This window comes from Pristiophorus japonicus, chromosome 7 (genome assembly GCF_044704955.1).
Source record: "Pristiophorus japonicus isolate sPriJap1 chromosome 7, sPriJap1.hap1, whole genome shotgun sequence".
Lineage (NCBI taxonomy): Eukaryota > Metazoa > Chordata > Chondrichthyes > Pristiophoridae > Pristiophorus > Pristiophorus japonicus.
Window position 1 is genome coordinate 50,480,642 of NC_091983.1, and position 19,990 is coordinate 50,500,631.

At 46.1% G+C, this 19,990-nt stretch overlaps 1 protein-coding gene across 1 annotated transcript in view; it reads right to left on the bottom strand.

The window, feature by feature from the left end:
- The window catches only part of myt1lb (myelin transcription factor 1-like, b), a 432,704-nt gene that overhangs the window by 204,676 nt on the left and 208,038 nt on the right, over window positions 1–19,990 (bottom strand). Inside the window, exons 10-11 of the mRNA XM_070884356.1 lie at window positions 12,676–12,887; window positions 8,087–8,089 (exon numbers count right to left, since the gene is read on the bottom strand). Coding sequence (XP_070740457.1) covers window positions 8,087–8,089; window positions 12,676–12,887 — 215 coding nt within the window. The remainder of the gene's footprint in view (window positions 1–8,086; window positions 8,090–12,675; window positions 12,888–19,990) is intronic.

Consider the following 19,990-nt stretch of genomic DNA (forward strand, 5'->3'; position numbering starts at 1 on the left):
TCAGCAACATGTGCAAGAGCTCTAGCAATGTGCTCAAACTAGGTAGAAAGTTACTGAAATAGTTGAGAAGACCCAGGAACAAATGCAGCTCCATCACACTCTGGGGTATGGGTGCATTCTTGATGGTCTCTGTCTTCGAGTCCGTAGGCCTGATGCCATCTGCTGCAATCTTTCTCCCCAGGAATTCGACTTCTGGTGCCATGAAAACGCACTTGGAGTGTTTTAGCCTGAGTCCCACTCTGTCCAGACGGCGTATAACCTCTTCCAGGTTGTGCAGGTGTTCGGTGGTGTGGTGACCGGTGATCGGGATGTCATCTTGGAACACGATGGCTCTCGGAATGGACTTCAGCAAACTCTCCATGTTTCTCTGAAATATGGCTGCCGCCGAGCGAATTCCAAAAGGGCATCTGTGGTATATAAACAGTACTTTGTGCGTGTTGATGCAGGTCAGTTTTTTTGATGATTCGACCAGCTCCTGTGTCATGTAAGTGGAGGTCAGGTCTAATTTGTTGAACGATTTCCCCCCCGCTAGCGTTGCAAACAGGTCATCAGCCGTGGGTAATGGGTACTGATCCTGTATCGAGACTCGGTTGATCATTACCTTGTAGTCGCCACAGATCCTGACCGTGCCATCACTTTTCAACACCAGGACAATTGGACTGGCCCATTCGCTGAACTCGACTGGTGATATGATTCCTTCCCATTGAAGTCTGTCCAATTCGTACTCGACCTTCTCCCTCATCATGTACGGAACCGCCTGAGCCTTGTGATGGACGGGTCTTTCATCCGGGCCGAGGTGGATCTGCACCTTGGCTCCTGTGAAGTTGCCGATGCCTGGTTCGAACAACGAGAGAAACTTGCTCAGCACTTGAGCACACGAAGCGTCATCCACTGATGATAAAGCTTTAATATTGTTCCAGTTCCATTTAATTTTCTCAAGCCAACTCCTGCCGAACAGCGTTGGGCCATTGCTTGGAATGATCCACAACGATAAATCATGCACAGCTCCATCGTATCATACCTTTACTGTCGCGCTGCCAATAAGTAGGTACGCAGCTTCGCATTGATTGGGCTTAGTTTGGGTCTTTTTGCCTTAGTGTCCCACAGCTTTTTGAAATACCTCTGGCTCATTATTGACTGGCTCGCACCCGTGTCCAGTTCCATGGATACTGGAACCCCATTTGATTTAACTTCCAGCATTATCGGAGGATTTTTGGTAAAAGAATGTACCCCATACACTTCGTCATCCTGTACCTCGGGTTGAGTTGCCTGTGCCGCTTGATCCACGCTGGATCGATCATCCTCAGCCACGTGGTGTGTCGCAGCACGCTTGCTCGGTTGCGGACACATTCGCTGAAGGTGCCCCATTGTTGCACAGCCTTTGCACACATATTGCTTGAATCAGCATTGATGGGCCCGATGATAGCCCCCGCAACACCAACAAGGCGAGATTTGATTCACCCCCAATGGCGGACTTTGAGCAGTTACAGGTCGTACGAACGCGGACGAGTAGGCCCTGCCATGTGCAGCTCTGCCTGCCGACAATATTATTTTATGCACAGTACTTGTCGGTGAGTTTCGATGTTGGGAAGATATCTGTTTCGAGTTTTCATTTGTAGACATGCATGCCTGGGCGATCGTGATGGCCATGCTCAGGTCTAGAGATTCAGCAGCCAGCAGCTTTCGAAGGATGCCAAGCATGAAAAAGTCCCACAGCATTTCCTCCAATGCAACTCCGAAGTTGCACGGCCCAGCGAGACATCTCAGGTTGGCGACAAATTCCGCCACGTCCTGGCCCTCGGAGCGATTGTGCGTACAGAAATGATACCTCGCCATGATGATGCTCTCCTTCGGTTTAAAGTGGTTCCGAGCAGCATACAGAATTCATCCTAAGTCTTATCCATTGGTCGAGTCGGTGAGAGTGGATTCTTGATAAGGCCATAAATTTTTGACCCGCAAACGGTGAGGAGAACCGCCCTGCGCTTAATTGCGTTATCGGTTCCTTCAAATCCATTGGCTACGAAGTACTGGTCGAGGTGATCAGTGAAATCCTCCCAGTCTTCCCCTTCCACGAATCTCTCCAAAATTCCAACAGACATGGTTGCGTGAAAGTTTGTATTTTTAACTTGTCGCCAATTGTTAAGTATCGAATAACTCCACGAGCCTAAGTATGGTGAGTTAATTCAGGCATGACCTTACTTCAGTTTATTCATTCTCAAAGTGAGGATTCAACATGGCTGCCAACATTATATATATGGCTTGCACGTGTCTGCCAGTGACCATTCGGTCTCCGACAGTCGCGTCCTCCGCTGGCAGGTAAAACCCAGTTAACATACATAACACACATCCTTCTTGCAACTCTAAACACGTAAGCTGAAATAATGGGAAGGAGAGATGCATTAGAAAACATAGAAACATAGAAAATAGGTGCAGGAGTAGGCCATTCAGCCCTTTGAGCCTGCACCGTCATTCAATAAGATCATGGCTGATCATTCACCTCAATACCCCTTTCCTGCTTCTCTCTATAAAGCAAAGTTCACTATTTTAGTATATATAACAAACATTATTAAGTTCACTTTGGCAACATCCAATTCTTTCTACTACAGTATTTTTCTCAAAAATGACGTTGCTCGATTCAAATAACTTGCCTAATCCCAAAAGCTCACTCGCCAAAATTTCCAAGTGCCTATCTCTACCTCAGACTGTACCTTTCAATTTTTTCCACAAATATGCATTGCTTTTTTTTTTTACAGAACTAAATACCACATTAATCAGATTCAACATTGCATTTCTTTTCACACGACTGTTATAAATTAATTTCTGATTCAATCTTCCCCACAAATATAGCTGGAAGACTTATTACATTATTAATAAACATCAGCGTTCCCTATGCTGCTTTTCCTTGTGCACAAGCATTCCCCTACAGTCTTACAAAACTCCTCTTAAATTGACAGCTCTGGGTTTTGAAGTTTTCCATTTTATTTTTACCCGGTTCTTCCCTGTAACCATTGATCTCATTCAACCCATACACAGATAGTCTCGTACCAATCTAATAGCTGCTTTGTCATTCCTGTATTATTTTAAAAAAGCACAATTTGCACTAAAAGCTCCAACTCTTGCACAAAAATAGCAACTGGACTCTATTCATAAAGCATTCATAGATCCACAAATTGGGATTTTTTTGTCGAAGCCATTCTGGAAGGGAATCAGTCACTCGGTATGAATTGTGAAAATAGTGTTCCAACTGTGGAAGTGTTGATGTGTATGAATATTCAGGATTCAAACTGAAACAGATGCATGCAGCCTATTTTTTATCTGCCATTTACTAAACCTTGCTGATCTGCAAGCTGCAATCTGCAGAAAATTTCAGATATAGAAGCTCCTGTAATTTAGCAGAAATCAGTAACACATTGTATTGATATTTATTCACTTCTCCAAAAAATGACCTTTCTTTCTTTAATGTTCACCCAACAGCATTGAGAAATGTCAGTAAGATCCCTCTTTCAGACGTGCTGGAGTTTACCACAGGAATATTCCAGGATTGGAGCAGTACCCAAGTCATCAGGAGATTTAGATTTAATAAGCATGCCGTGCTGGGAAATTCAGTCAGTTAGCCATCCATGTCATGCTGCATGTCTTAGGTGACAGATGCTCTCAGGCGAGCACATCTCAGTATCTAGATTCCTGGGTCACAGCAGGAGCAACAACAAGCCAACTATGATTTCAATTAAATGGCAGGCTTTACAACTGTGCAGAATCCTATTGATTGCACATATGTGACTCGCAGACCACCATCCATAATGAGGACATGTGTCAGAAAATGGTGTTATGCCAGAAACATGCAGATGCTGTGCACTGCCGTGTATTAAAATCACTCCTCCAGTCTTGCTTGGCATCTGAGGGTGCATGACCCGCATGTCCCTCAACCACTTCTGGGTAAACCTACTGAGCAGATGATTCTCCTCCACTGGGCTTGGCTGATTTGGCATGGTATGTTTATATGCCACTTCAGGTCTTCCCAACTTTGCTAGATATCTATGCTGGACCTCATTTCCGAGCTGTCCATATTGACTTGGGCAATTTCCCTAGGAAAATCAAATGGGCACAGCCAAAGCATTGATCCAGTTTGCTGGCAACCTCAAACATTTACATTCATATTTGATAATTGTATGTTTACATTGTTATATTAGTAAATGCAACGAAGATAAAAAAAAACCTCTGCTTGGGATCCTTCCTTTAAAATTCAGAATAGTGAGAGAATTTCTAATTTTTGACTAAAAATGTAAATTAACGTTGTATTATCTCCATTTGAATGAAAAACAAATCAGTGTACTAAAGTCTTGTTTCAAAGGGCGTTTGATTACTTTGTGCACTGCATCCTCCAGTAAATTTAATTAAGCCTTCTGATTTTAATGTTATTACCCCGTCACCCTCTCCACAGAAGGATGAATTCCAAAATTAGGGTTAAACCTGACAAAAACATGGAAACATCAATGTCTGGTGTGATGCATGCGGCAGCTTTCTATATTTGGCACAGGGTATGCTACATCTTCTCTCCATAGCGACAGGCAGCATCAATGCAGAGCACATCTTCAGTCGCCTAGATCACACAGAGATGGCTGAATGAAGATGTGTCGGGGTGGGGCACTGAGTGGAGCTTGTGATGCACGTCAGCTGCTTTTAGCACAGTACTTTGTGAAGACTGTTGTAAATGTTTATTATTTCAAGTATTTCATTCGTTTCTTCCAAATTTATTTTGCTGATTAAACTCAAAGTTTCTGATTGTAGAAATTCTGTCTTTTTTTATACCAAAACAAGCAGCACAGATTTGCTTGTAATTGGTTTCACCTACTGTTTTGACCTGATTCAGGAAAACTTAACCTGACAATGGAATATTCCTAAATATATTGCTGTCACTCAAATGACAAAAAGTTAGCATACAGGTACACTAAGCAATTAGGAAGGCAAATGGAAAGTTGGTCTTTATTGCAAGGGGTTTGGAGTACAAGTGTAAGGAAGTCTTAGTACAATTGTACAGGCTTTGGTGAGACCACACCTCGAGTATTGTGCTCAGTTTTGGTTTCCTTATCTGAGGAAGGACATTCTTGCCTTAGAGGTGATGCAACAAAATTTCACTAGATGGATCCCTGGGATGAGAGAGTTGTCCTATGGGGAGATATTGAGTAGATTGGGCCTATATTCTCTGGAGTTCAGAAGTATGAGAGGTAATATCATGGAAACATACAAGGTTCTGAGGGGGATTGACAAGGTAGATGCTGAGAAGCTGTTTCCTCCAGCTGGAGAGTCTAGGGGCTTAATTTTCCCGGGTCATTTGCGCAGTTTTTTTTGCGCACAGGGTTTTTTCTGGCGTAATTATTTAATTCAAAGTTTCCCCCTGGAATCTGCGCCAGCGTAACTGCTTTAGTTATGATTTTTCGATGTTAGGTTTTTTTGACGTACGTTTTTTTGACTGCGCCAGGTTTCAGCATTTTTCGCAGTTTGCCCAAGTGTTTTTTTATCCCAGGTCGGCGTATCTGGCCACTCCCGAAAACCTTCTGGTGAGTTAACAGAAAGCAGCACACAGTGAAAAATCGGTGCTGAAAGACGCCATTGCTTTTCATCGCAGGTTTTGGAGGGAGTCTCTAGCACTTGAAATATCCATCATAAAGTTCAACTGTTTTTATCTTTCAATAGAGTCCATGGAAGTTTCTTGGATTTCTGAAGTTTGAATTTTTCTTTTACACACACGCCACCACCAAACGTCTTCAAGCAGGGCTGGAGGGTCGTAGCGTCGGCCGTCAGAATTGGCCCCGCGCCTGGACACAGGGGCTCAGGGCTCAGCTGGAAAACAAGCCCGGGAAGGGGAGGTGGCGATCGGAAGGCCTCTGCACTGAGTCCGGGGAGGGAGGTAATGATCAGAAGGCCTCTGCACTAGGCACAAGACTGCAATGAGTTTCGTGGGGGGGGGGGGGGGGGGAGAGAGGGAGAAAGAAGTCACAAGACCTGGGTGTGGTCCATCCATACAGACCTTGGAGAAAGAGAACAAAAAACCTGTTCTGCCATTTTGAGCTTCTTGCAGAGGTAAAATTTAACTATGGGGGCAATACTGACAATGCCATACCTTGTGTGAGCCTCCCGCATGATGGTGCTACGTAGGAGACAAATGATTCAACATCATCTCATGAGGAACATCAGAGTCCGTAGGGTGCTGGGCAGGAGGCCTTACCCATCTCGGGTATATCATGACAGGCGATTGTACCTGCACCTGAGTGATGCAGACTGTGTCAGAAGGCTGCGTTTCCACAAAGAAGTTGTAACTGAGATCTGTGAGTTGGTGAAAGAGGACCTGCAGCCTAGAAGCGTCAAGAGGACTGCTGTGTCAGTTGAAGTGAAGGTTACAGCTGCACTTTCATTCTATGCCTCCGGATCGTTTCAAGCTATAACTGGATATGTGTGCGCTATTTCTCAACATGCAACACATGTCTGCATTCGGTAGGTGACAGCTGCAGTATATGCATGGAGGAATGACTACATAAAGTTCCCCGTGACCACCCAAGCAATGCGTGACATGGCTGTGGGCTTCTCCAGGATTGCTCGTTTCCCAAAAGGTACAGGGCTGTATTGATTGTATCCATTTCGCGTTGCGAGCACCTTTGGAGGATTCCGAGATGTACAGGAACAGAAAAGGCTTCCACTCCATTAATGTACAGCTCGTGTGTGACGACATACATCAGTCAATGCAAGATATCCTGGGAGCACTCATGATGCGTTCATCCTACGCGATAACGTTATATCAGCCATATTTCAGCAGCCGCCAGAAGGGCAGAGCTGGCTACTGGGAGACAAAGGGTACGACCTCGCCACCTGGTTCATGACACTCCTACGCGTAACCCGGACGAAAGCTGACCAGGAATACAACATGTCGCACATTGTGACGCGCAGCATCATAGAGAGACCATTGGCATCTTGAAGCAGCATTTCTGATGCATGGATCATTCCGGAGGCTACTTGCAATACTCCCCTGAGATTGTTAGTCAGTTCACTGTTGTGTGCTGCATGCTGCAGAACTTAGCGATCATGAGGCAGCAGCAGCTGGTTGGAGACGACACACCTGCAGTGAGAGTAGCTGATGATAATGATGAGGAAGATGCAGATGACGAGCAGGAGGATGAGGAAGCCATGCAGGTACCTGAACCGAAGCATGATGGCGGAGGAGGGCGGGCCATCATGCCCCTTTAACATTGCTCGAACCTTGCTCCAGCAGCTCATCCGTGAATGCTTTGCTGCCTGAAGGCTCAGCGGCAACTATTCCACATGGACCATGTTTACTGTTTGGACCTGTTCTGTAATGTTGTGTTGTGTTAATGGAACAAATGATGGAAATGATTCTTGTTTACTTCAAAAGTTGTGTTAATAATGGAACAAATAATGGAAATAATTCAGATTTAATGTAAAATATATTTTATTCAAAAGTTTAACAAACAGTTCTTTGTACTTAACTTAACTTTAATAAAATTATTATTGTATCATACTTTAAAGTTTTCTGTTATGATCACTTAAAAACTTTAAGATCACTTATGAATTTTTAAACTTGTAAATTTACATAACTTACAAAAATCTTTTAATTTGAGAACAACAGTTACAACAGTAACAATAATAACAACAACAGCAGCAGCAGCAAAGGCTGCATCCATCTCTCCTCCATCTTATACTAAGACCGCGCTTATTCTTGGTGACTCCACTACCCCTGCCCGCAGACAGTGGTGCAGTGTTTCTGGGGTTGGTACAAGCTTATTCTTTCTAAGATCTCGGGTAGTGCGCACCTATTGAGGTGGGTGGGGTGAGGAGCGACAGACAGCAATGTGGAGGGACCAGGCGGCATTATGGAGGGCCTGGCTTGGGGCTCTTCAGAGGCTGATGTGGGGATTGAAGTGGGTGTGGCAGTTGATTCTGTCAATAGGCGCGGGGTCTGGACTTGTTCCCTTATTGCAGCAGCTAACTCCAACATGCCGTCCCTCATGCCCCCTGACAGTGCATCAACAACCTGCAACATTCCCTCCCTCATGTTCACTGATAGTGTTTGCACCATCTCTGACATTCCGTCCATGATGTTCACTGACAGCGCATCAGCTACCTGTGACATTCCCTCCCTTATGGTCACTGACATGGTTTTACCTGATTGAGATATTCCCTCACTCATGTTCCCGGACATCGTTCCCATTTCTCGTGAGATTGCTGTTACTTCTCCCGACAGTCCCGCTACCTCATCACCCACCCCACTGATGGTGTCCAGGAGTGATCGCGTAAGGTCATTGCTCTCCCCACTCATTGCCATCATCTGAACCACATCTGTTAGATCCTGCACCTCAGGAGAGCGCAGTTGAGCTCTCCTTCCCCTCCTCCCCACGGGTGTGGCTCGCACCCCACCACTGGGATCCATAGCCTTGGAAGGTGGGGCCCTGGGTGTGCCTTGCTGCACTCCACCACTGGGACCTGCAGCCATGGACATTAGGAAACCATGGAATGTCCCACCAAAACTCAAACTACTAGTCACAGAAGGGGCTGGCACCTGAATGGACGGCACCTGACCTCCATCAAAGTCAGTAAAACAGTGGGGGCTTCATCCATCTCCATCCCCTCCACCTCCCCCTCACCCCCATGCTTTTGGTCTGGGATTGGAAGATGTTCTCCTCTTCAGGTTCGTCCTCGTCTAAATCTTCTTCTGCATCGTCAGGGTTGGCCTCAAGTTCTGCAAAATATAACAGAACAGAGACAAATGTTTAGCAGCAGAGGAGGGGGCAGGGTGGGTGGCATGAGTAGGCTCACACAGTGCAGGCAGCAGGCTGGTTTGAAGGACCATGATGAAAGGTAGCACATTGCATCAACCGAAGCGTAGCTGACAGAGACGAAGCACGGCTAGCCCGTGCAATTTAACATTTAGCAAAGCCAGACTGTGGAATTTGCAGGACGTACCCTCTCCCTCGAGTGTGGGCCCAGCTTGTGCAGTGGTGGTTGCTTTTCTCCAGGCAGGACCCATCAAAGCAGCAACCCTCTCTTCCAAGGGTGTCAGTGGGTGCAAATTTGCTGGGCCTCCTCCTGTTCGAGTTCTTTCTCATTTGTTGTGTGCCACCTTCCTCTGCAAAGATGAAAATGCAACTTTTTAGAGAGGGTGTCTTTCTGTTGGGTGGGACATATACAGCTGGTCACATTTGAAATTCCATTGAATAAATGAAAATATTACTTACACTAACTACTGGACCAAGGTCCTGTCATTTCTTTTTACACTGGCCTCCAGATCTCGTAGTGGTCACCGTTGCACAGTAATCTTCTGCAACTTTGTTCCAGCATTTCTTCATTTCTTTGGGTGGAACATTTATGTGACCTCTGCTGGTGTCCAGCTCCTGTCATCTGGTCTCAATCACAGTAACCAGTGCCTCCACTTCATCCTGTAAGAAATTCTTGGTCCTTGCTCTGCGTTGCATCTTGTATTGCTGCCGATCCGATTGTTCCAATGCTCACACAGCACTCCTTCTCTCACACACACACACAACTGGCTCTTTAGAAATGGCCGATTGTGAACCCGGTGCTGTACTGCACTTGCGCGCCCATTGATTTAATTGAAAACATCAGTTTTTTTGTCGCGCTCGCGCAGAAGGTGTGGTCTTGTTTTTTTCGGCGCAGACAGCAGACTCCACCCCTCGAGGCGACTGGACACACTGCGTGGCACCAAATTTGAATGATAGATCGGGGAAACTTTCGCAAAATATTTCTGCCGCATTTCTGGCCGAGAAAAACAGGCATAACTCTGGCAATACGACAGAAAACGGGCTTGTGCAAAATTGAGCCCTAGAACTAGGGGGCATAATCTCAGAAGAAGGGGTCGACCATTTAAGACTGAGATGAGGAGGAATTCCTTCACTGAGGGTTATGAATCTTTGGAATTTTCTACCCCAAAGGGTTGTGGATGGTGAATCGTTGAGCATATTCAAGTCTGAGATAGATAGATAGATTTTTGGACTCTGGGGGAATCAAGGGATATGGAGATCAGGCGGGAAAGTGTTGAGGTCGAAGATCAGCCACGATCTTATTGAGTGGCGGAGCAGGCTCGAGGGGCCCAATGGCCTCCTCCTGCTCCTAATTCTTAAGTTCTTAAACTTGCCACTGCATTCTTATGTGAGGGACCCTGTTACCTCCCACCGGAGACTGCCCTGTGATGTAATAGGCTTAAACAGAGGGGAACTGGGGAGCACTCCAATATATGTGACGTCACTGAGGCTGTACAAGGTGCAATGCAGCAGAGGAAATGTTCTCTTCATTTTTATCCAATCTCCGAGTATCCAGCCTAATAAAACTCTGGATTTAGCAAAGGCCACCCCCACGCTGCAGTCTTATAAATCTATGCAGCCTGTTTCTAATTTATTGTTGCACAGGCCCTTGTCCGGCCTGCCCCACTTTAATTGTTCCTGTCCTTTGCTCTCTTTGCCAATGTTCTTTGTTTCCATTGCAGAAGTGACTATTCAAAAAACAGGACAATTCTAATACAAATCTCTTGTCAGGATGAATTAAACCTGATTCACATATGTAGCCAGCAGCCACAAGAAACACCAACCTGACTGCTATGACAATTTAATCTTGACCACATGGCAGAAAAGATTCGGCATTGTATTTGACTCTTTTGGCACTTTTGTACGATGAAGAGGTGTTGTTCCTCCGGGGCTAAACTAAAGCTGTTAACAAATCCATTTCACTGTTCACCTTCTTACATTTTTTTGCTGTCAAATTTCATCAGGTGTCCTCCGAAAATGAAAGAGGCTAACTTCTCAGAAAACCATTAAATGCAGTGATGTCTTGTTAATTTATATAATGTAATACATAATAATACAATCACTATGAAGAAAAGTTTTCCAAATGTGACATATACACAAGTATTATTTTATATTTTTAATTGTTTTACTTTTCTACATGATTATTGCTTTCCTTCAATATCCTAACTTGCAGAAGGCATTTGATATTGGCTCGTCCATAATGCAGGGCGCAATACGGCTGCAGTGCACACTGCATGAGCCTAAAGATGCCACCTGCAGGACCATAGCAGATTGGTCAGACGGCCTTACTTATTTATTATTGGCAAGCTGCTGGTACCAGTCGGGTCCCCAGAGACAGCTCATCGGTCGCGAGGGTGAGTCTGGAAGAGGGAGCAAGCAGTGGCTGGCAGCAGTCTGCAGTTTTAATACGGAGCTTTCCTCCCGGTTCCACCTTCAGGTACGTATTTTATTATAAATCGCACATTTTTGGTGGCGATCTCCAGCGGTTCCTTAAAGGAGCACTGGTTAGACTGCATGATGGAGCATGGTAGTAAATTTGAGGACCTGGTCTTCGAACACTCTTTTCCTCAGGCAGCCAAAGGCTGCACTCGCACACTGGAGGCGATGCTGAATCTCCTCATCAATGTCTGCTTTAGTTGATAAGCCTGAGGAAAAGAGTATTCGAAGACCAGGCCCTCAAATCTACCACCAAGCTCATGGTCTACAGGGCTGTAGTAATACCCGCCCTCCTGTATGGCTCAGAGGCATGGACCATGTACAGTAGACACCTCAAGTCGCTGAAGATATATCACCAACGATGTCTCCACAAGATCCTACAGGTCCCCTGGGAGGAGAGACACACCAACATCAGCGTCGTCGTCCAGGCTAACATCGCCAGCATTGAAGCACTGACTACACTCGATCAGCTCCGCAGGGCAGGCCACATAGTTCACATGCCAGACACGAGACTCCCAAAGCAAGTGCTTTATGTGGAGTTCCTTCACGGCAAATGAGCCAAAGGTGGGCAGCGGAAATGTTACAAGGACACCCTCAAAGCCTCCCTGATAAAGTGCGACATCCCCACTGACACCTGGGAGTCCCTGGCCGAAGACCGCCCTAAGTGGAGAAAGTGCATCCGGAGGGGCGCTGATCACCTCGAGTCTCATCGCCAAGAGCATGCAGAAATCAAGCGCAGGCAGCGGAAAGAGCGTGCGGCAAACCTGTCCCACCCACCCTTCCCCTCAACGACTATCTGTCCCACCTGTGAGAGTCTGTGGCTCTCATATTGGACTGTTCAGCCACTAAAGAACTCACTTCAGGAGTGGAAGCAAATCTTCCTCAATTCCGAGGAACTGCCTATAGACTAGAGAAGCATGATGACCTGGTAATCCCGGACGCAGCAGGCCCGGCGCCTGCAGTAAAAACCAATTTCCATTTGGGTAGGTCCCTTATTAGCATATTCAAGGGCCCTAAAGCTTGCTTTCGGTGGACGCTGTGAAGCCTCTACAGTGCCGATCCAATATGGCACCACACCTGTTTCCAAAGCTATTGGTGTACAGGAACTTGATCTTCCAAATTAGACCTCCGCCTAGAAAACGGGCACTATTAGATCCAATTTCACCCCCATTATGTTTTAACAGGATCTACAATTTTGATTGCTATTGTGCTTGAAAGGTCCTAAAGATGTTGTTATATTCACAGGTAGTTTTAGCCACAGTGTCTGAAAGAACTGTCAGTATTGCTCACAAACAAATGCAACATAAACTGCAAACAGAAGGTCTGCTTTGTTTTGGTGATTAAAAACAATTTTCTTTGTTAAACACATTAGTTATCGCTGTTCCATAATATTAAAGCACGTTACTTTTCTTACCGTCATACCCTTTGGGAGATGCATCCCTGGCCTGAACTTTGGGAGCAATAGCTCGTTTTCCAAAAACTTGGTTGTCGTAGTTGTTATATTCAAATGTAGTCTTAGAATATTTCTCCAGCTCTTTTGCCAAGTTAGACCGAGGTGTAGTGGTGGAAACATTATGTCTGTAGCCATACTGTGGGATCTCGAGCTGCTTAACAAAACACATAGGCCTAAAATGAAAGAGATATGTAAATTACTAGGATCTGTGTTTCTTATATAGTCGCTGAAGAATTTACACTTTGTTCACAAGACAAGATATTTACAGTGTAAATTATAATGGAAAATTTCTCATTTCAGTGCTCCCGGTGTGAACCTGCCCTCATTGGGAGTACATATTGTGAAATTACGCATCTGCAGCCTGCAATTTGCTGTCCATAATTAATGTTCCGGCCAGGCCGGCTTCTGCACCAGGAACCCTGGAGCAGAAAATTTACTCTCTAGTTTTCACACTTCCCTGGTAGCTAAACAGTTTATAATTAGTGAAAAAACTGAGCTTGTAATTATGATTCTAAGCACTCTTTGGATGGCACAATGTTATTCAAACAGAAATGATTTTAATAATGGAAAAAAACATTCAAACCTACAATACATCTCCAAGTCATTGATCATTTCTTTAATGATGAAAAATGTCATCAGAAACAGATTGTTTAATGGCTCAGTATGTAATGGCACTGCTCGGTCCCGCCATGAAAGGACCATGTTTGAGCTACCGATGTATTCTAAGTTAGCTGAGCTCATCGTGGGGTGTGGGTGGGGCGGGGGGGGGGGTGGGGGGGGGGGTGCTTTCAGCCGCAAGACCCGGTCACAGTGCTCCAGACTTAGGGAGGAGTAAAATCGGCCATGGTTTCCACTCCTGATCGGTATCCTGTGACCCCCCCCCTAGAAATGTCTTGTGTAGACGATGGTTGAGCTAGCCGTGATACCCCCAGCAAATACCCGGTCAACACACGCTGTCACAGGTCACATATGAAGAATGGACAAGGATTGCCAACACTCATGGGACCATGCTCCAGCCTCATCCAGTGGGTTGAGGACTAATGGGGAGGCAATTAAGAAAAAGCGGCCTCAGATTTACTTTCACGAATTTTGCTGTTATAATAAACTGCAGACTATTTTCAAACTAACATAAAAATTAAAACTAGAAATCAGAGTTTAAAGCATTTTTTTGGTGTGAATTTGGTGCTCATCAAAGTGATCCAATTTTAATGCTGGGAAAAGGGGCACCTTGGGTACCCACTATCAGCATCATGCAATAGGTATAGCATTATTTGATGTTACCTTTGCTCTGATGCACCTCAGCTCCAACTTAAGAAGAGCAACCAATACTGCTGTACTGTAACGTATTCCTACATCAGAAATCCTCAGTGAGACTGCCAATTCAATACCAATTAATGCCGTTTTTGTGCTATGGGATCATGCCCATTAGGCAGTGGGTGGAGACTGATTTAACAGAGGACACTAAACGATCAGTGCACAGAGAAGACTTTCATCCTGTTAGTCTGGATGAATTTTGAACACTGGTCTCAAATGCGAAAGACCAATATCCTACCCACTGCATTACCCAGTGCCCCTGTGCTTTTCTATTATACCTATCGTAATTTAAATTCATAACAAAATTCATATGGATTGATTTTGACTTATGGACAGCCATTCTGGCAGCAAAGAGATCGCAGCGATTTTGTGGCCCGCCCTCATTTGAATTTGACAGGTGAGCTGCGGGTGCTCTCGGGCCTCCGGATGCAACTCACCCGACTGCAACCTCAGGAATGGCGGGCAGAGGCCCTTAGGTAGTCCATTGGGGGAGGGGGAGAGGATGCCGGAGCGGGGTGGCGCTGGGCCTGCAACAGCCCACAGGTTTTTTTATGGAGTCAGGAAGAGCCGTCCATGCTCCACGGAAAACCAATGCTTTAATTCTTTCTAGCTGTTTTCTGATTGGAACACCAGCACACATGGTCCACCCATGTGTCCCGTGAAAATTGCAATCGGGGTCCTAACTGCATCATTAGGAGCCTATTTGCATGGGAAAAGGGCCTTCCACCTGTTTGAAGCAGATGCTCAGGCTGCCTGGGGGAAGCTTCTCTCAAAATGGCGACTGTCGTAGCATTAGCGTCAACTTGTAGTAAGTCTACCAACCTCAATTTGAGGCCCCTACCACCCAGTTAAACGCCAATTTCCCCAAGTGAATATCAGTCTCATTGTGTTTCTCTCTATGCTGAATGATGAAGAAATGAAACCAGGAAATGGAGAGTTCTAAAATTTTTAGTGTGATGTTAATTTTCTTAAATGGTATAATGCAACCAGACTTGAAGGGACAAATTCAGAACAAACTGTAGGCAAATTGCAAGGAATGCTGTTGGTTACCAAATGTCTTCCATTATTTAGAATACCTTGTTCTGAGGGTTGTACCAAAGTAATAGATTTCTAAGCATAGTTGCAGTAAAGAAACATTGCTCCCCAGAACCAGCACAAATCTTAATAGAAATAGTATACAAGACTGTGATAAATGTTTATAGTAAAGAAACAATATTACTTTTTAGTTGCCTGTAGATGAAATATTGTCAGAAAAGTCACAGAGTAGCACTTCTGATCAGCAAAGTTCAAGTATGAATACTTAAAACAGCCATACTACTTCTTATTTGCACTATTTATGCATAGCCATTAACCTGTTTATTTTAAACAGGTTAAACATTATGTAAAAACAGAGGAGGTGAAATTACCCCATGCCCCGTTTGGAGGCGGTAACCTTCCGGGGCCGGGACATTTATCACCCAACCCGGATGTTCTGCCCCCGGTGCAGAATTCGGCCTTTCTGCCCCTCAACGGAGGTGGAGCGCTACCGGGAACGTCCGTGGAGGGGCCCTTCCGTGCTCTGGAGCCCAGCACTCCACCGGCAATGTCAATGCTACGCAGATGCTCCACGTAGCGTTGACATGGCAGAATGCTCCTCCCCTTCAATTAAAGGGGAGGGTCGCTGTGCGCTCTGCAGTCCCTTTGGCGGCCGCTGCTCGGTCACCAGGGACGCCCTCGACCGGGCCGACAGCCCGGCACCCAAACAGATTGCCGGGCAGCAGGATGATGGCCTGGTCGAGGAGAGGGCTGCCATTGTCGGGCCGACAGAAAAATATGGCGGCACACAGTGCGAACAGTCTCCCCTTGAAGGGGTGCCCCAGTGGCGGATGTCCACCAGCTTCGTGACCCGCGAATCTGGCGATGGCATCGGCCGGTGCCATCCTCGCTGCCAGCAGTGCAATTTTCCCACGGAGGTGCAAATGGAGCTATAAAAAAATGCAATTTCACCCCCAGTGTCTAAGGGGGAAAAATTGCCCCTTGTCCCGATTGAGGGAGATAACCTTCCGGGGCCAGGACTTTTATCGTCCGGCCCGGAAGTCCCAATCCCGACGTGAAATTGAGCCTTACACCCCTCAAAGGAAGCATAGCGCTGTCTCTGGCGCTCCGCTTCCTTTGGGAGTGGTGACAGGGCGGTAGTGCAGTGCTAATGCCAGCGCTACGCGCATAATTGGCGTAGCGTTGACGTGCTACAATGCACCACCCCATCTGCCTGTGCCAACTTCGCGGGCCAATTTCCTAGTGGGGTGTTAACGGGTCGGCATGGGACAGTGACGGTTCGCCACGCATGCCGATAACGTCATCGGTGCGTGCGTGGTGGTCCCGGGCACTAACCACGGTGCTGCTGGGACATCGCCTCCCAAACCTCCGGGGCAATTTCCCGAGAGGCAGTAGCACCCCCCCCCTCCCCCGGGTGAAAACTGCCTTGTGCCTCCAGGGGGCGCTAACGAGGCTATAAAAAGCGGCAATTCTGCCCCATAAGTGCGCTAAGTGTTTGTACGTGAACTTTGGCAATTGCAAGTTTTATCCACACAAATCCTTAATATTTTTATTTTAAATATCTGTAATGGATCAAGCTTACAGGTATAGAGATCTACACTTGGTTGATATTTAAAAATGTTATGTTTATATGATTATAGCCATTGATTTTACAATCATTATATTTTTTTCGATCATAGACCCTTTGAGCTGGGTGGCAAAGATCATTCAGGAGGGGGGATTTGCTCTTCGAAATTAAATCAGTTTTGAATTAGCACTAATGAATAGAGCATTCAATTTTGCCTCGACTCTTGAAATTTCTCCTGTACCTAAACAATTACTGTGCAAGTTAACCAACAAATCTTGCACCATGTTGTTTTGCTTGTTGTGTCCTTGTTCAGCAGCAATTAATGCGGCTCATGCAAAATTACACAAGCCTGACTTTGCATGCAGGTTGTGTTATTGAGCCCATTATAAGGCACCATTCAAGGCTGCCAGGAAAAGTCCAGCACGTGGGTAAGTTCATCAAGCCTGCACTCCCAGTGGTGAGTCAGCTTTAAGCGTGTGCGGGTTGGAGATAGGAACCTCAAAACTCCTGGGCCATACTGGCAGTTAGCTAGTGGGGGATGAATTTGGGGCAGGTTATATTGAGACTCCACCCCTTTTTTGGCCACCATCTGATATGGGGCCCTGTGCTTCTTGCATCCACAGCCTCTTCTGTGCGGATATCACACAGAATGTAATACCATCTGTCAGAAAACCCGCCAGCTCCGCATTCTTTGCCCTAAAAGTTGTGTACAGCTGCATGAAGTATGCCAGGTCCCGGTCCGGTCCTGGAGAACGTGGGGCCTGTGTGGCTTTCTATGGCAACCTTTGAATTAAAAGCTTGAAAATCTCTTGGAAAGATCTTCATCCAGCACAACCAGCCCAGTTCATTCACTCCTCCATTCATTTGTTGAGGTGGGCGTCCCAGAACTGCTGAAAATGGCACAACTGCCTGAACCCCAGGATTCAGGACAGAGTCCGCAGCACCTCCATTTGTGGATGGAAGTTCTGCCCTGTCCCGGGCCTGCACAAAGGAGATTAGAAGGGGAATTTCTAAGCTAGGGTTACGACAATTCTCTGACCCACGCTCCCTTTGACTACAGCTCTCCACTGGGAGCGTGGTACCAGTAAATTTAATTTATAATATAACATCAACAACTTGTATTTATATAGTGCCTTTAAAGTAGTGAAATGTCCCAAGGTGCTTCACAGGAGTATTATGCGAGGAAAATTTGACACTGAGTCGCATAAGCAGAAATTAGCGCAGGTGACCAAAAGCTTGGTCAAAGAAGTATGTTTTAAGCAGCGTCTTGAAGGAGGAAAGAGAGGTAGAGAGGCGGAGAGGTTTAGGGAGGGAGTTCCAGAGCTGGGGGCCTAGGCAACAGAAGGCATGGCCACCAATTACGATCAAGGATGCTTAGGAGGGCAGAATTAGAGGAGTGCAGACATCTCAGGGGATTGTGGGACTGGAGGAGATTACAGAGATAGGGAGGAGGGAGGCCATGGAGGGATTTGAAAATAACGATAAGAATATAGAACTAGTAACATGTTTCAGTGTATGCAGCAGTAAGACTCATTTGGAAATGTTAGAGAAGGAAGAAGAGGAAGAAGGAGGGCTGGGAAGATCAGTAGCTATAACAGAAGGACCATCAGCTACCACCTCAGCCAGTACTACCAGTACTGTCCTCCTCTCCTTCAAATCTGCCGTCATCAACCCTCTCCTCAAAAAAACAACCCTTGACCCCTCCATCCTTGCAAACTACCGCCCCATCTCCAACCTCCCTTTTCTCTCCAAAGTCCTTGAACTTGTCGTCCTCTCCCAAATCCGTGCCCATCTTTCCCGGAATTCCATGTTTGAATCCCTCCAATCAGGTTTCCGTCCCTGCCACAGTACCGAATCGGCTCTTATCAAAGTCTCAAATGACATCCTATGTGACTGTGACAAAGGTAAACTATCCCTCTTTGTCATTTTGACCTGTCTGCTGCCTTTGACACAGTTGACCACTCCATCCTCCTCCAATGCCTCTCCACCATCAGTTGGGTGGGATTGCACTTGCCTGGTTACATTCTTATCTATCTAATTGCAGCCACAGAATCACCTGCATTAGTTTCTCTTCGCACTCCCACATCATTACCTCTGGTGCCCCCATGGATCTATCCTTGGCCCCTTCCTATTTCTCATCGACATGTTGCCCCTCGGCAACATCATCCAAAAACACAGCGTCAGTTTCCACATGTACGCTGATGACACCCAGCTCTATCTCACCACCATTTCTCTCGACCCCTCCACTAGTCTTTAAATTGTCAGACTGCTTGTCTGACATCCAGTACTTGATGAGCAGAAATTTCCTCCAATTAAGTATTGGGAATACTGAAGCCATTGTCTTCAGTCCCCGCCACAAATTCCGTTCCTAGCCACCGACTCCATTCCTCTCCCTAGCATCTGTCTGAGGCTGAAACAGACTGTTTGCAACCTTGGTTTCATATCTGACCCTGAAATGAGCTTCCGACCACATACCGATGCCATAACTAAGACTGCCTATTTCCACCTCTGCAACATTGCCCGTCTTTGCCCTGCCTCAGCTTATCAGCTGCTGAAACCCTCATCCATGCCTTTGTTACCTCGAGACTTGACTAATCCAACGCACTCCTGACTGGCCTCCCACATTCTACCCGACGTAAACTTGAGGTCATCCAAAACTCGGCCGCCCATGTCCTAACTCGCACCAAGTCCCGTTCACCCATCAGCCCTGTGATCGCTGATCTACATTGGCTCCCGGTTAAGCAACGCCTCGATTTTAAAATTCTCATCCTTGTTTTCAAATCCCTCCATGCCCTCATCCCTCCCTATCTTTATAATCTCTTTCAGCCCCACAACCCCCCAAGATATCTGTGCTCCTCTAATTCTGGGCTCTGGAGCACCCTGATTTTAATCGCCTAGCCATTGGTAGCCATGCCTTTGGCTGCCATGGTCCCAAGCTCTGGAATTCCATCTCTGCCTCTCTGCCTCTCTACCTCTCTTTCCTCCTTTAAGGCACTCCTTAAAAGTTATCTCTTTGACCAAGCTTTTGGGCATCTGCCCTAATTTCTCCTTATGTGGCTTGGTGTCAAAATTTTGTTTATAATGCTCCTGTGAAGTGCCTTTTACTACGTTAATGGTTGTTGTTGTTTTTGTTGTATGTCTACTATAGCCATTTGAGCTATCTCAACTGGGCATGAATTACGTCATCTCCTGGAATGAGACCCACAACCATAAAGCAGCATCAGCACTGAACTTGTAATAGCTGTAAAAGTGACAACAGCACACCACATCAGCATGGAACTTCACAAAGATTGGCCAAGTCATGGATTACTGCTACCAGAGGTCACAGATCTACTATTTTGACATGTTCATGATTATACA